Source organism: Poecilia reticulata, linkage group LG9 (assembly GCF_000633615.1).
Source record: "Poecilia reticulata strain Guanapo linkage group LG9, Guppy_female_1.0+MT, whole genome shotgun sequence".
Lineage (NCBI taxonomy): Eukaryota > Metazoa > Chordata > Actinopteri > Cyprinodontiformes > Poeciliidae > Poecilia > Poecilia reticulata.
Genome location: NC_024339.1, coordinates 5020345 through 5038236, shown reverse-complemented (window position 1 = coordinate 5038236; position 17892 = coordinate 5020345). Strand labels below are relative to the sequence as shown.

Here is a 17892-nt window from a genome sequence, read left to right as displayed (position 1 = left end):
ACTGTGTTTTGTCAGTTGCTATTGCCTCTTTTCTTCTTGTTATTGTAAAGATTGATAATTGATGTGAATGTATTATTACAAAGCCTCAATTATAATAAACACCCAGGGCTCCTTTCCTATTGCAGCCCTGGTTGGTGCAGGAATGCAGGCGCAGTGAGAAACCAGCTGCAGGCCTTCTGTTAGCAACCAAAACCCTCCGCCCTCCTTCGTGTTTTGACTGGAAATGTCAACTAAATGGCTCTAGTTCGATCATTCTGACCTGCGTGTTGCTTTACATTCACTCATCAATCTGCAGCCGGTATTGATATGAGCAACGCAACAGTGATCAGGGAGTATGGCCTGTCAGTTCAGACAAACTGCGGCCAAGTGGAAAGCAGCAGAGGGTCAGGGAAGCGGCGAATGTTCAGAGGGAAACACGGAGGAACATCGCTGAAACTTTACCCCCTGCGTTCGGCTGTGAGCCTCCATCTCCAGCAGAAATTCTCCTGCTGTGAAGCGTTTCTGTGAGAAGCTGCTGTGGAAAAGGTGCACAAGGGGCAAGTTTTCCTCCGTGTCTTCACTGTTCAGTGGAAGTTTAACTTAAAAACAAGCGAGTATAAACGCCACATTAAAGAAGTGTGTGTGTCTCTGTTGCTGGGGCAACGTGGAGGAATCGTTTGACTGAAGGTTTTACATTAAAGGGGGCAGCATTATGTGTTTTCCAGGCATGTGGTGCCATTTAAAGAACAGTCAAGAAACCATATTAACTTCAGTTGTTGTAAAAGTGCTAGATACATCAAATATGACTTATAAGACATTTTATTTATAATTTAACACCTTGAGAATGGGCCTGCATCCTTTTTCTGAAAACTCTGCTTTCAGGAAGTCATCACAACGTTTCTACCACTGAGCAGTAGCTCCTATAATGAGCTCAGCAGCTCCACCAGGTGTTTGCTAATTGCTGCTGGCTAGTCTGAAGGAGCCGCGTGGTGGGATCATGGAGGGCTGCTCTGTGAAACAGAAAGTGCCTCAGTGCAGCCAGGCGTTTTGCACAGCTGAATTGTTGCCAAGGGAGACTAAAGGATTTTTCAAACATGTATGAAAGAAGACAACACCACAGGCATATTTGTGATTAGGTAACAACTTTATAACATGATGCAAAACTCAAAAAAGTTGATTTCACATAACACTGTCCCGTCTATACGAATGTATAAAACTAATCTCTACCATTTTTTATTCAAACTCGTGCTGTTTAGTCATTTGTTTCCTGCTCGAGCTTCTGCATCCCAGCCTGCAGCCTGTAAGCAGCTACCTGAGAGTGGGGGTCCTGTGGTTATGCTTCATATATTTATTTTATTGTACACATGCTGAGGTGATGTCTGTCAAACATAATCATTCCGTCACTCACAATGCCAACATCTGCTCAGAGGAGTTTCCTTCGCCTCCACCAAACTGGAGCCGTGCTGTGGGGTTGAAGTCCTGCTCTACCAGCTGCTTTATATTCATGATGAGAGTTTTTAAAACAAGCTGCAAAAGCTTTCAAAAAAACTTTTATGGTTTATTTATGGCGTGCAGTGCAGGTTCAACGAGAGCCACGGTTTTCTCCCACAATCAACCATCTGGTTGCAGGTCAGTCAAAGAGGCATTCTCATATAAGAATCAACCCTATTTGCATAATTGAACTATGTAAGTATTATTTACACTATGTATTTCCATAGAGTGGTAATATAAAGTAAATTATTTCATGAATAGGACTCTACATCACCCAGTTTTCCCTTTGAACGATATCAGGAAGATAAGAGGAGATTGTTTTAAGAGGATTCTGGGATTCTGATTGACGACATCTTTGGTGACTTTTGTGACGCTGTGACTTGTGACGTGCTACGTTATGCCGACCCTCTGTCTGCACACCAGAAGCATAAAGCTGCTCCAGCTGACAGCAGTCGGGACTGTTTTTCATGTAACTGGACCGGCCGTTAATGGAGGCAGAGATGTTTAAAGGATTTAAATTTCATTTCCCGATCCATTATTTTTGGACAAAGATGATGGTATTTGACCAAACCTGACGCAGCTGTGAACTTCATCTCCTTCACCACACTTTGAACTTAACGGCGTCTTCAAAGTCATGACTGGATTCGGTGTTTTACAACATGTGCTTCATTATTTTGTGTGTGCACCTGTGTGAGTTGCATTTTTAGATGCGTTAACATTCATGGCAGAACAGGAAACGGTGTGACTTTTCCGTCTTCTTCACAGAATCTAGAGGGAAGGAAAGAATGTTGACATGGACACGTGAGTAATTATGTTTTCTGACCGGTAAAGATCGACGCACAAATCGCCTCTTCTCGTCTTTGTCATTCATAAGGGTCACTGTGAGAAACGGGCCTGTGTGTCACATCATTTATGTACCCCACTGAAACACAAACATGGATTACAATTTTAAACACAATCTAAAAAAAACTTTAAATTGTTTTTCTATTTGATAATCTCAAAATTCTAAACCTAAGAATATTTAAATTATTATTATTATGATTATTAGAAATTAAGTGTGTTACAATTGATTTCCTTTAAAAGTAAATCTATTATTTACACTCAGTAAATAAATGAATTGGAATTAAAGGTGCAACTTTTCTTTTTTTTTTAATGTAAGATTGTGGCTGTACTACAAAATGTATTTACCCAAAGACCATTTTTTTCTTTTTTTTTTTTTACATCTTTACAATGGGTGTAAATAAGAGTGGAGAGTCCTACAATAAGGTGACATTTTGAACACAGCAGGGCCTAATTATAACCACAAGTAGGTCTGGAAAATGTACAGACCTATAAAATGTGAAGAATAATATAAAACAACCTGAGTCGTGTTTAAAGCAAAGCGTGTGTGTTATGTCAAGGGCTGCCTCCTCTGAGATGCTTTTAAATTAGTGTTTGCTTCTCCTCTGGGAAGGTTTTATCTAATACCTGTGCTGGTAACTTCATCAGGCGGTCATTAATCGTGGATGTCAGCTGTTTTGGTGCAATGCAGGTCATGAATAATGGGCTTTTAAACCCGACAGAAACTAGTACTGCTAAGAAAAAAAAGGTAGCATTGAAGACAATTTGACACAGACAGGCTTTCTAATGTTTTGCCCATACGGTGTGAAAAAGGAGGGAGCAGCGAATGAGCTGTGGGCTGCATTTACGAGAGAAACAAAGCGACTTGTTTGTGGCTATTTTGTTGTTCAGACCCTAATCGTTTGTTCAGCCGGGTTGTGGTGAGTGGTAAAACGTACATTTTTGTTACTCGGCGGAGATAAACTTGTTTAAATGTCTTCTCTAGAACGTCATTGTGATGGATAATCAGATGCAGCATCTGATGTGTCCACTAACGTCTAATAAAGAGCATAAATGCGCCAGCGAGGTGAATGTTCTCCAACGTCTTTCTAGTAGAGCTCATGATGGTGATATGATGTCCTCTTCATTGACAATTTTTGTTGTTGTTGTTTAAACACAATTGATTATTTCTAACTATTGACATGAGAAAATAAAATATATATTACTGATCTATGCTCTAATAAAAGGAGCGATATCGGTGAGATTTTTGTGGAAGCTATATCCAATAGATCTTTATTGTCAACATTTCCAGAATAGATGTCGGCATTAAAATGACAGAAGATCAGCTGCAAAGCGGTTCTTGGACAGCTGATCTAAAATATTCATCTTAAACACGAGATAACATTTGCTAATGCCCTTTGGGTTTTGGGTTTTTGGCAATATAGTACATCCTGCTGCACAGCCTAAATAATTTCAGTGTAGCTCGCCTACACCCATCTGATGTAGGAGATAACGGGACACTGGCGCTTTAAATTCTATCCACCTGGTAACACGGCTCTGAATGAGAATAATAAACCATGTACTGTTTTTAAACCGCATATTTGTACATTCTTAAAGATTTTAATGCCAGACTTTTATATGCACATATTTGCACAGATTTTTCAAACACGTTTATTATAATTTCTAACAATATTACTTTTTATATGAACTTAACTCAATACAAAGTTCTCTGATGTTGGACTGTGTTCCCTAAAAATGGTGTAGGAAAAAAAAAATCAACAACCAAGATGACAAGATGGCTGGTCATAAGTAAACACTGATTGGATAATATCTTTGAACGACTTCCTGATACTTAGATATAACATTCAACACTTTTGTAAGACCACAAAACATGAGAGTCTCAGGCCATTGTCAGAAATAGACAACTAATTCTGCAGTTGTTTGCAGATTACTGCAGAATAGGCCGCTGCATTGCCACAAGGATTAGGAAACCTGTGAGAAATCCACTCAACAAAGAAATTAGATCAAACCAGCGCTGGCCTTTGGAGACGGAGCGTTTCTGACAGCTCTTTGTATTTGCATTGCCTGGGTCTTTAGAGCCGCAGTAGGGGGTGTTTTGCACAGGAGGTTTCTCTCTGTGTGAAGGAGGCTTTGCCATGAGAACAGACAATCCGCGTGCTAACACATGCTTGTGAATATTTCTGGCTGGATCTTTTGCTCCACATGGGCCGGCATTTTCTTTGACTCTGCGCATGTAAACTGTCTCAGTTGCAAACCTTGAAAAATCCTTTTAATTCAGCGCGTCAGCAGCCATCATGGCGGTACCACATGACTAGAATGACAGCAGACTGGATCTAAGTGAAAATGGGAGGATTGTCAAGTCAATATGTTTAAACGAAAATGGGAAATACTACGAACAGATGACACTTTTGTGTTTGATTTTCCTTTTGTGCTGCGTTTTACTGCAACTTAAAGACTCGACAACACTCACTATCAGCTGGTGGTGGTAATGCACCAACACGTTATTTGCTGATCTTCCAAAAAAAAACAACAGAAGAAGAAAAGAGAAAATAGATAGGAGGAGAGAGTGAAAATGTCTGTAGTTTGGAGATAATTCAAGGTAATCAGCTTCTTCTGCTTTGGTGAGTTAAGCTGTGAAGAGGAGGGATGAGCAAAAAAACCTTTAAACACTAGAGAACTTATGAAGAATTTGACAACCTAATACAACGCAGCAAACTCTTTTGCTGCTACGTTGCAGCAAATAATCCAGAAACAAGAAGAGCAGAGTGAACAACAACATGAAAATCTGCCGTCACAGAGATGAACTACAGTTTGCACTTCAATAGAAATGCTTGCAACCTGCATGACTAGAAAAAACTGTACTTGTAAAAAAAAATTACTTTCATTTTATTTCATTTATTTTTATATTTACTTACTTATACTCAGTCTACAAAAAAACTGACACTCCGACATTCCTACTAGTAATAATCACAAAGACCCAGAACAAATGACTAACATGTATGATAAATAAAAAAGAAAAACTGAAACAACCTTAGCATAGCGCTTTCATTCACAACGTACAGCATGCGTCATCTCTTCACAGGACCAAAGTATACTCTTCTTGATTTCGTAGTTCCCTTTTGGGAACAAACTGTTGTATTGATCCGTGATTATCAGTTGATTGTAGAGCAATCATCACCGAGTGTCGCTACTATAATTGCGTTAGCAGGAGTGAACATTCGAATATGTGATCAGCAGGAAACCTTGTGCCTATTCAATGCCTCTGCAGTTCTATGAATCTATTAAAAACATAAAAAAATAACCTCAATAATAACAGTCACACAGGAAATAGGCTGACCTTTCATGACCCCACAGCACATAGTCACATGGAGAAAGATGGAAAGAAAAAAGCACAATGACTGAGAATAACAGTGGGAACGATTGAACTGGAAGAGACAAAATAAAGTGAGACCAAAGGTCTTGGTGAAGATGTAGGGCGGTGGGGGTTGAAAAGTCTTGATTAAGGCCACGTCGCTAAGAGTCTGAAAGATTGGATCTGAAGTCTGGAGTTTGGTGAACGTCAATGTTTCTGGGTTTTTCAGAAACTGGGAAATGTAGCGATGGTAACTCCCCTAATACTATGCCATGTTGGTAAAGCATCAATGAAGCTTAACCCAGTAGAACATTGTGGTTGTTTAGCCATGAGAAATTAGCGTGCTAAAGTTTGATTGGAAAAACTGGGAATTTCCCACCAATATGCTAAAACTGAGAAGAGATGAAGAAGGAATCTTTGTTCAGCATTGATTTGAGGGATATGCATTAGAGCGTTATTGAGRCTGCTTTAGTGAAAATATAGATGAACAAATCCTTGTAATTCTTAAGACCTTGACATGAGCTTCGGTGTTGGTGCGTATGAACAGCCTGACCTTTCACCCCGGTTCACGCTGCTTAACTCAGCTGAACTCGCACAAATTGAGTTTTCCCTGCAGCCTTTCATAATGTTCCCACGCCTACAGCAGGAGAACAACGGGACAAATGAATGGATTTCTCACCAAAATAATAATAATAATACAGTTTTTTTCTTTTCTTGTTGTTCTACAGAGATGAGCTATCCACACTGGGGGAAGTAACAGACTTTGATGCGTTTCTTTTTCTTCTTCTGCTCCATTCAAATCTGTTTATGCCGTGTGTTTGGCACCACCCTCTGATTGGGGCTTTTATCGCTTCAGTTTCCTCACAGAGTCATTCCAGACATAAAAACCTGGGCTTGACTCTCCCGTATTTTGCCAGGTTACACTTATAAGGACCAATGTTTTGAAGTGGGAGAAAAATAATAGATGGTTTTAAAAATCAACATCAAGAAAACGGTGCTAGGTATTTGTACTTCAGTCTTGCACGTCAGAGTACAAACATCTCTGACGTTGGACGTTTGGAAGTCACGGATTTAGTCAATTAATTGCATATAAACATGATTGGATCTCAGTGTAAATCCACTGGTTTGTGAAGGCATCAGCTTTAATTTAGAAAACAATATCACAAGCCTCAAATATCTCATAGCCAAATTCATCCTCCAAACCACAAATATATTTATTATGTTTTTTAACTGTTACTTAGCTTATTTAGCCGTACCTGTAATACCAGTTCAGGTTCGTGGCGTTTCAGGAACCCTGGTCATTCATGGAGCGTTTTCTTTAGATATGTGAATTATTGACGCAGACATTATAAAGCGTTGGGAAAGTCTGTGCTGCTGCTACATGTTTAGCATTGAGTGGTAGGCTAACTACGTTTACCACAACTTCAACACATTAACAGCCTTTTCCAGCTGTTCATACGCACCAACACCGAAGCTCATGTCAAGGTCTTAAGAATTACAAGGATTTGTTCATCCCACCAGACTGTCTTGAAGTGGGTATTGTATGTGGAAACAAAATGTGATTAACTGCATTCACGTTATTGATGATTTATTGATTTAGAATCATGTGTGTGTTTGTGTTTGTGTGTGTGTGTGTGTGTGCGTGTGCCACCTGAAGAAGTTTTTGAAGGGACCTGTCAGGAGATGAGTGTGTTTCACTCCAGTGGACAAGGAACATGAAAAAAATGTGTTCAGTATGCAATAATGATGGCAGCATTTGCATAAATGTTTTGTCTTTAGTTCTGATCAACACTGTAACACTGATGAGTACAGGCATGGTTTATTTTTTTTCTGTCACCACGTCGTTCTGGAAACCATGCAGCGATTGTGCAAGTGTCACTTCTGTTCACTCCTTACAGTAGAATAAACTTCATCTTCCCCTACAGCAATGAAGTGTATGCTCCTTGTTTGACCCTTCAGTGTTTAAGCACACCTCAATAATATAAATGTTTGAAAAGTTTCTCTGAGGACGTCGCTGTTCACACTTTGCAACTCGGTCTATTTAGTTCAACCAAAAGACATGTTTGGTCCTGAAAACTCGTTTGGAGCTGCTGCTGCTGCACATATGGAGGCTGGAGGAGGAACTGAAATACTGCTGTGTAATCAGACTACAGCTGCAGTCAAAAACAAACTCGTTCGTTTTGCACAAAGAACCTTTTTGCTGACAATGAAGTAAAAACTGCAGCTAAACAAAATCATTTTTATACCCGATTCAAAACCCATAAACAGCTCTGCGTCCTTCTTTATAGTTTGTAAATGTAAAGGTCAGGGATTGTTCTTGTTTCTTTGTTTAACTGAGGAAATTCATCATTCTATCTCTTTCCATCCACTGGGCTTGGCCAGAAGCTGCCAAGAAGCTTCTACACATCTCTTAAACATTAAAGGGGCAGTATCATATAAAATCAATGCTTTTGAGCTTTACGTCATGCTATAATGTTATCCCCTCAAAAAACTTACTCGGTGCGTTACTTTGATTCTTTTATGCATGTTTGAGAAATTCTGCTGCTCCCCCCAATCAGCACCTTCAGACTAGCCAGCAGCAATTAGTAAACATCTGGTGGAACAGCTGAGCTCATTCTAGGATCTACTTCTTAGTACAACGCTGGTAAAAACATTGCAAAAAGGTTAATAGAAGAGCGTTGTTTGATGACTTCCTGAAGGCGGAGTTTCAGAAAGAGTAGACGTTTTTAAAGAGACAGAGGCCCAATTTCATGGCATTAAACTACAAAGTAACATTTATTTTAAGTTGTATACATATCATTTTTGTAAGAATCTGAAGGTAACATTTTACTCACTTGTGCTGTAAAGTGGCACTGTGTGTCTGAAAAACGCATAATACTGCCCCTTCAAAAAAAAAAGTTTGTTTTTTTCCCAAATAACCTGTTCTTTCTATTGATCTCTGTGAGAGATTTACAGCTGCTATATCCTCCTGAACCACCGTAACGCCTTCCTGTTACATAACAATGTGACTCAACAGTTAGTTTGTAACATAAAACATATAAGCTGAAATTGCCAAACAAATGTCAATCAGATGCCTCTGTGGGACTCAGAGGTTCTGCTCCTCCTTCAGCTCTCAGCAGTGAGGTTTCATCAACCAGACAGACAGAATGAGAGAAAAAACAGAGCAGCCAGCAAAGCTGCCAGAGACCAGGCAAAATCCCAATGACAGTGTAAGGTTAATTCAACTGGAGAGGATTATCTGACTCATTTGCACGACACATTGGGAATTATGAGACACGGTTTTTCTTTTAATAGGTCTAGAAACCAAAAGACGAGAGATGTTTGAGACAAACCAGAAGTAAATAAATGGATGGATGGACAGGTAGATAGATTTTCTTCATATCCTTTCCTATACAGTTCATATTGAACAATCTTGTAGGGATATTAATGTTTTTATAACCAATATTTACCAATGCTCTACATTTTCAACACCTTTGAAAAAAAATGAGCAGAAACAAAATAAAAACCAGTGTAGGTTATTAATATCAGCCTGGTTGGATTTGCCTGACTGATACCAATATGTCAAAAAATTACTAATTTCGATGCCGATGTTGGTGCCGATGCACTAACATATATCGGCATCTATATAGAACAAGATACCGATATAGAATCAGAAATGAGCAGTCCAGACTCTTTCTGAGATGTAAATTCAGGGAAAGTCGTTAAGCATCGTTCTCTGCCTGTCATAATTTATGTTAATCAAAATATTTATCTGATTAGATACAACACAGAGGACATGTTGTCTCTGCTCTTCATGCACCCACTGACTAAACACCCTGGTGCTGCATTGTGTACTGTGTCATGTCTCTTATGAAATCCTGTGTCGCCCTTACAGTTCATATTTTGTTCAGGTTTATTATTACTTCCTGGAAATAATGAGGAGCATCATACTGATGGATTAGTTTCAATCCACCGTCTGCAGGGGGCTGGATGTGGAACGGCACAGTTAAATAACTAACCCTAACCCAAGTAATTCAGTCCATTACAATGGAACCTCAATGCACACTCAATTCGAAAGACTCAACTGCCGAAGAAAAAGGATGTTTTTCTTCATTTAAAGTTTACATTGGAAGATTGGAACAAGCCAGCAACATTCCAAATTTCACCCATAATCTCATCTAATGACTCATTTCTGTGATTTTTTCATATGTGTGGATTACTTGGTTTGTTGTTGAGACCTGGTGGGAATTTGATGCCAATCGATGGACGTGTGAAAAACGTTCTTTTTTTCACCCTGCTGTGTGTGACTGGTTGGTGCTAGCTTGTCCCCGTCCTGCTCCTCACTGTTTTCACCAGCTTTGTCAGCCCCTCTGTGTATTTATAGCTCCTGTCTTTCTGTCTCAGTTTGTTAGTCCATCTGTTTGCCAACCCTGCTCTGTCTGTCTGTCTGTCTGTCTGTCTGTCACACTCCTTAAGTCCAGCCACTAGTTGTTGTGTTTTGGATTTTCTTGTACCATCGAGTAGAAACATTAAAACAGGAAGTCAGCTTGCAATCGTTTAACTTTATCTAAAAGGTTGAACCAAGTTTATTTACAGGACGACTTTCATAACCTTTGTTCGCTGTGACCACAAAAACAAGCGACTGACAGAAACTGTGGCTGATTTCTGTCAGCCAATAAAAAGGCAGAGACATGGCATCTGACAAAACTCCAGCCATAGGTGACAGTCACCTCAGGCTCGGCATGTGACACTGTAGTAAATGTATCCTGATGTCAAGGCTCTGACAGCATACTCAACATTTTAAGGCACATGTGTCACCACTACCAGACTCAAAATGTTGAGTGGTTCCTCTAAAGCTACAGCCAAGTTCAGTGACGCACTGTAGGAAGAAATGCTAAACACAACAACAGTCGACTCTGTAGCAGTCTGTCTTCATATTTTCAGAGTTCTGGTGATTTTATCACAGGGAAATACCTTACTGGTTAAAAACTGCGACCAACTCGGTTTCATTAAAATATTCTCTATAAAAGTATTCAACTTTTATAAAAAATATGCTTTTTTGCATATTTGTCAAAACTGTCACCATGTCGTGACGTCGTAATATGAGACAGATAGTCTGTGAAACATCGACCTCCTTCCTGAATTCACAGCTCCCGACTAAAAACAACCAATCAGAGCCAGGAGGCGGGTCTTAGCGCTGTTGATCATTAATGTGCTAATGCTGGAGAAACAACTTRGTGTTACAGGAAAGCTGTTTATTCGTTGTCGGTGGTGGCTATGCTAACTAGCTTTAGCATTCCTAACAGGATCTGACCAAAGAAAATGTGTAGAAAACTGTAAAAGCACAGAAAAACCTGATAATGTGTCAGAAAATAATTCACAAACAAGTTATATTATAAAGAAGAAGAAACTTGTGTCCCCTGGGTGCTTTCAATTCACCAATTTTGGTACACAGTTTAAAAGGTTTGAACATCCTGCATTGAATCCACATTTTCCTCTCTGCTGTCTTTCCCTTCCTTGCTTCCAACTTTCTGTGTGACCTTTAGCATCTTGACCCCCATGATCCCCTGCTGCTGCAGTGAGACCTCAACCTGCAGGCTTACAGACAACCAACGCTGCACTCCAGTTATTCACCGTTTTATTATTGCTTATACAGGAAGTGTGATGAAGAGACACTGCAAAAACCCTTTTTTTTTGTTTGCTTTTACCACTTATTTCTGGTCTAGTTTCAAGTGCAAATATCTCAGTGCATTTGAAGTAAGACAAAACAAGCTTACAAGAAATCTTTTAGCCAAAATAAAGCACTGATTTAAGTTAATAATTCCTTAATTTTGCTGAAAAAGAAACATTCCACTGTCAGGTTGTTGCCCTTAAAAACATATTGTTATAAGTGTAATAACACTAGCCAACAGAGAAAAAAATTGTCTGGGGTTTTTCAACTGTTTTAACATCATTTTGATGAGCAGAATCCAAAAATCACATTGGTTTTGCTCCATCAGGTCAACTTTCTGAACTATGGAGCAACATGAGGGTCAAAATGCATGACTTGTTCTCACATCTGGATCAGTTTCTTGAGAATCTGGATCAATGCGTGATGAGCAGGAGGAGAGACTCCATCAGGACAGGAAAGAGACGGAGACGCAATATTCACTTCACATGTACTTACCCTGATCAGTGTTTATTATTCAATTTATAGAAATCCAGGTTTGTAACATTAAATTAATAATCTCTGTTAGAAAACAAGTTTTTTTTCTAAAGCCTTTTTTGGATGAGAAATATTAACAGAAATTAACTGATGATGTCACAAAAATGTAATCAGTTTAGTCAGAAGATCAGATTTCTCTAAATCAAGTTAGAATAAAAACCTGACCTGACTGAGTAAAATGGATGTCATTTTTTGATTCAGAGGTGCAAAATAGTCCTAATTCAGTAAAAAAAACAACATAGACAACTTCCAAAAATTATTTTTTTGTAATTCAGTGTTATAATCTGCCAATAGAACCAATACTTTTTCAGAAATATGAATTATTGACTTAAAACAATAATTTTAGTTTACTTACTTTCACCAAGAAAGAAACTTTTTTTTTCCAGGCTAAACTTGCAGGTTTTATTTTATATATATATATATATATATATATATATACACACACACAAAAGTGTGAGGTTAGCCTTGTTTTGGATCATCAACTGAAAGAGCTACTTTCTGGTTTATTCCACCACATCTATAGTCACATATTTTAGATATTCTAAGGATTTCAAGACACCAAAATCCCAAAGAGAAACTCATCCTGCATAAGGAGGGGAGAAGTGCTGTTTGACACAAAGTAAAACTAGTTTCACTAACAAGAAACTAACAAGTTTCACTTTGTGTCAAACACACCTGGAGTGTTTGCTAAATCCCAGCAGATTTAAGAACTCCACATGTTTTGTTCCACTTTTCTTTTTCCACTGTTTCGCCTCTTAAACAGTCATTTTCAGAACCTAATTAGCCCTTTGAAGGATGCAGGAAATCAATTCTTATGAGCACATCCTCAGACCATCTGCGTACACATCGTCAATGGACTCTGCTTTGCATTTGCTCTGTCTCTGAGTTTGGGTTTAATGATTCAGGATGGTGCCATTGTAAAATGATTTTTTGAGTCTGCTGGGAGTCGATGTGTGCCTGCGTGTGAAGCTGGTAAAATTGGAAATGTATTTTTAGAGATTGTTTGAGTAAATCCTAAACAGTTGCCGTTATTGATCTTTTCTTCAGAAATCTTTACTCGTTCACACTGTAAATCAGTTAACCTGTATTAATAGAACAGATTAATACTGATCCAAGTGCAACACGCTCCTTACACAGAAACATGGAAAAATGGTGCAGGAAAATGGATGGATGGATGAACTTAATTTTAAAATTTAGACCACTTTAACGTCTGCACAATTTGTCACCTTAAAACACCCATGTATTTTATTCGGATTTTATGTAGTAGACCAGCTGCCTGGTGCATAGCCATAAAGTAAAATGAAAAGTATAAATGGTGTTCAACATTTTTTGCATATTAAAAGGGAAAAGTTTAAATGGTTTCAGATAAATCTCTGTGCAAAATGTTAATCAGAGGTGCAAACATGGAAGAGATATAAATCAACAGAATTGTGGATGTAACTTAGAGGGATTGAATTACAAATAGATACTTTTCAGATTTTTAATTGTGAAATGGTTTGAAAACAAACTAAAGAATGTTTTCTACTTCACAATACCTTTTGCTGATGTACTGCAGAAAATCTCAATAAAATACAGAATTGTGTGGTTATAGCATGATGACATATGAAACAAAATGTGTACATTTATCCAAATAAAAAAGCAAACAGGTATTCATCTTACTGACTGACCTATTCAAATAGAGAATARATACACATAGATAGAGGTTGCTGTTAGGGCTGTAGTGATACAATAATCACGATACGATACGATACGATATATATTGCGATATTCAGCAAACGATACAATTCAATACACTTTTGCGATTTTCTGAAAGATTTTAGAGGGACAGAATGATTTTGGTGACATTTTGTGACTGTTATAGAGTTGGACTGAATTAACTTAACTGAAAACTGATTAAAAGCACCAACTACACAATACCTGGCTCTGGTTGGACATGGACACAGACTTAAGTCAACAGCTGGACAAAATGAATCAAAGTGGTGAGAAAACATGTTTCTTTTAGTTGAAACAGTACAAACTGTAGCTTACATGCATTTGTAAAGTAAATAAAGTGCACCAAGTACCCTGCTCTGAATAGTTTGATACCTTTTAAACCTTGACACTTAACATCTGAAGGAATCACTAAGCCTGATGACCGAATCACTCTCCTGGTGAAGCAAGCAGTGAGTGACAGTTGGATGTTACGATACTTGCGGATGAATATCAATTTTTGTCTATGAAAGAAAATATAGATATATATCGCAAAATCGATATTATTACACAGCCCTAGTTGCTGTTAGCTGCCATTGCAAACGGAAACTAATATTTCTAAAAATATGTTAGAATTTGATTAGTTTATTCCCGTTTAATTTTTCCCCTATTCTGTCAGAACTTAGTTCAGACTGCATTGTCAATCGACTCTTGTTTTCTCTGTTTCGCTCCGGTACAGTTTGTGCTGCCACATGCTAAAGATGGAAATCCTGGAGAACATGGGCGAGGAAGCCATGGAGACAGAGGGATCTGCCGTCATAGCAACCCTTCTCAACGGCAGCTTGGACGGCTCTGCCAACTTCACCAACCTCACCTTCTTCCCGTACTACCAACACTCCCTGTACGTAGCAGCCAGTTACATCCTGGCCTACTCCTTCATCTTCCTGCTGTGCATGGTGGGAAACGTCCTGGTGTGTCTGATCGTCCTGGAGAACCGATGCATGCGCACAGTGACCAACCTCTTCATCCTCAACCTGGCGGTCAGCGACCTCCTCGTGGGGATCTTTTGCATCCCTACAACTCTGGTGGACAACCTCATCACGGGTAAGTGTATGGTTATCAAACTTATGGATTTCTTACTGGTAAAAAAAATACAACTGAAAATGTGTGTTTGATCATTTAAAGCTACAGTGTGTTTTATATATATAAACTGTCACTATTTTACAAACAATCTGTAAAAAAAAAAAAAAAAAAAGAAATCAAGCTCCTTCCAGTGTTACAAATATTATCTGGAGAAATGCACTGCTCCAACCAATCAGAGCCAGGAGGAGAGTCTTAGCGCTGTGTCAATCATCCTCATGTAGGCGTTTCTAAATGTGCAGAGAAATAAGTTACTGTTATAAGAAAACAGATTATCTGCCTGTATTATGCTAACTAGCACTGGCATTAGCATTTTATACTTAGTTTTTTTCTTTTGCTACCTTTTTGTCTTTCTTTTGGTTGGTTGTATTTTCTTCTAATTCATGTAAAACACTTTGAACTGCCTTGTTGTTAAAAATAAAAACCTTACCTTACCTACCTCATCTTACCTTAGCGTTCATGGTAGGAAAGAAGCTCTAGTGTAGCCGAGAGCAAAGGGGAATAGAGTGAGCAACACATGCATGCGATGATTAACAGCGTTAAGACCCTCCTCCTGGCTCTGATTGATTAGTGGCTTGTTTCTGCAGCTAGTACTGCGAGAAGGCAGAGGAGCTCACGTCTTTCATTATCTGTCTCTTACTATAGACATTTTAACAAATACGTAAAAAAAATGTAAATAGCAGTTGCATCTTGTAGCTTTAAGGTATTGAAAAGAAAATATGTCATGTTCTATGTAGTTTTCTTGCTGCGCTACAGTTTTTACTGCATTACAAATGCTAAGATCCATCAGGACATTTTGCATTAAAGAGAATGTTTTTTTTTATGTGAACATATTTTTGCACGGGCAGCCCGGCCTTACAAGGGTTAACGCCAGCAGTGCTTAGGCGGCGCGGTGTTTGCAGACAGCCTGGTGAGCCGAGAGCAGAGCTGATTACGGTGATGAGAGGAGGAGCACTTTCAGGCGTCAGTGTTCCTTCCCGCGGAGCTCTGCTTAATGAGATCTGAGCTCCTGAATGGCTGAGTTAGTGTAATTTAAGAATGAAACGAAGCAACAGCAGGTGTCTGGCTAAGCTAATCCGTTTCAATGGCTACCCTGACGCTAACCAAAGTGCTTTGAATAAGGGGAGCAGTGATTGGAAGTGATACCAACTTCTGTGAACTTTAAAACTTGCTGCAGTATCTCAGAGAAGTGCAGCCTTGTGAGACCGACCCGAAGGCCGACCTGATTTTTTTACAAACGTGTCGGCCGAGGCCAGAGAGGTGAGGGGCGTCGTAGAGGTGAGGGGCGTCGTAGAGGTGAGGGGCGTCGTCTACTTGAGGTGATCTGTGAAAGTCCTGCTGCTTTACATTTCCTTAGGCTTTTGACTAATTTAACAGATGGGCTACAATATCATGCTCATTCTCAATTATTGATACAAACTTTAAAATCTGAAACAGAAGCAGCTCTAAAACTCAACATCCTTACTCCTACATTGTGTCCATTTTTAAAATCAACCCAGCCCTGTGTGTATACTCATGCCGATGTTGCGGCCCAAACAGTCCTTTAATTATTAATGCGTACACTGATATTATAGACATGATTAATAATAACACAGATTTTTGCAAACATATTAGATGCAGTGTTAAAAACTCACTGACAGTATTTTTAGCAAAACTGTCAAAACTGGAAATCGCGTGAGGACTTATTAGCATCATGTGACGCCTGTTCTTTTGTTCTGGTTTAAGCGTCGGAGGTGAGGATGTGACATCACACACAGCTCACAAAAACCAGATATAAAATATTGGGTTCAGGAGACGAGATGGGAGCTGAACAATCATTTATTGGGAGAAAAAGGCATTGCTACTTTTTTTCTTCACACTATTTTTTTTGTTGCGTTCACATGTTTTATGACATTTGTTGTAAGTGTACAACAATTTTGTCATAAGCTTGTTTTAGAATGTCAGAAAAGTATAAAAAATTATCCCTGATTCAACCGATATACCAAACCGATTGGTATTTCAACCAATTGGTTTCCCGGGTCCGCTCACCCGTTTACAACGTGTGGGACCGTTTCTCCCGGTGATGACTTAAGGCAATCCTTCAGTGCCAAACAAGCGACATCTAGTTTGACTCGTGAATAGTTTGTTGAAGTAGAGGAGCAACTGTTCGGGGCGCGCGCGTCCCCCGGGTGCCAAATGGGCTTAATAAGGGCTTTTCTCCAAAACTCTGCTCGTCTGTTTGAGATGGCAGATTTTTGCGGCGCAGCTCGGCTGTCATGGCTGTCACCGCCTCTCAGTTGCTCATGTCAACTAAGCACCCAGCAAACTGAAAGGTAAGTTTCAGTAGCGGCCTGTCAAAATGTAAACTTGTACATTCAGTCAGCCAGAAATAATCATGAAAGCGGAATCCTGATGCTTTTCACCAAGTAAACAACGAGGCTGTTTGGGAGCGAGGGGATGCATCGTCTCTTCCACCCTGCTGCTTAGTTTCTTGTCGTTAATTGAACCTTTTATTTTCTCATCATTGTCATCAACAGCACTGGACCATATCTGTACATATAGCTTGGTTTGTTGCAGTTTGTAACTTTTATAAAAAAAWTTTTTGACATATTTGCTATAACTGTCACTGTGTGCTGAGAGCATGTTATATGAGAGAATCTGTGAAAAGATCCAACAGCATCTAGAGGAATCCTGTTGGATCAGCGTTACTGAACCAGTAAATGATGTTGCAGATTGTAGAAAAACCACTGGAGCGATTCTTCCTGTAAATTGAGTAATTCTGAAATTAATCCTTTCAGTGGTCACTTCAGTGGACAGCGATTGAAAAACTGGGTTTTTTTTTGTATTTCTCGTGGATTTTTTACGCTATAAAAGCACACAGAGCACTGAAGTGGACACTAGTGCTTCATACAATACGCTGTCAACTACTGGCCATCCAGTAGTTGATCCAGTAGTCCGAGAAAATTTTTGTTTAATAAAAAATGTTTAACAAAAAATGTGTTCATTATTTTTTTAAATATGGCAGTTATAGAAAAAAGCAACTCAAGGATATTCAGCCCCTCCTTCCACTCTAGAGGTCTCAAAAATATTGTGACATCAAGTTACCTCTAAAGAACAATAATACTGATGCTTTTCCCTAATTACAACAGAGAGATATATAGACGCCCTTCTGTCAAATTTTAATCTGAGTTTGATGGATTAATTGATATTAAATGATATCAAGCCCCCCTCCCCCCCC

General features: G+C 39.0%; 1 protein-coding gene across 1 annotated transcript in view; it reads left to right on the top strand.

Annotated features, from left to right (window-relative positions):
* The first annotated feature begins 1971 nt into the window (after positions 1 to 1971).
* npffr1l2 (neuropeptide FF receptor 1 like 2) overlaps positions 1972 to 17892 on the top strand; it is a 77115-nt gene continuing 61194 nt past the window's right edge. The window contains exons 1-3 of the mRNA XM_008417708.2: positions 1972 to 2160; positions 2236 to 2271; positions 14275 to 14639. Of these exons, the coding sequence (XP_008415930.2) occupies positions 2264 to 2271; positions 14275 to 14639 (373 nt within the window). The 5' untranslated portion in view covers positions 1972 to 2160; positions 2236 to 2263. The remainder of the gene's footprint in view (positions 2161 to 2235; positions 2272 to 14274; positions 14640 to 17892) is intronic.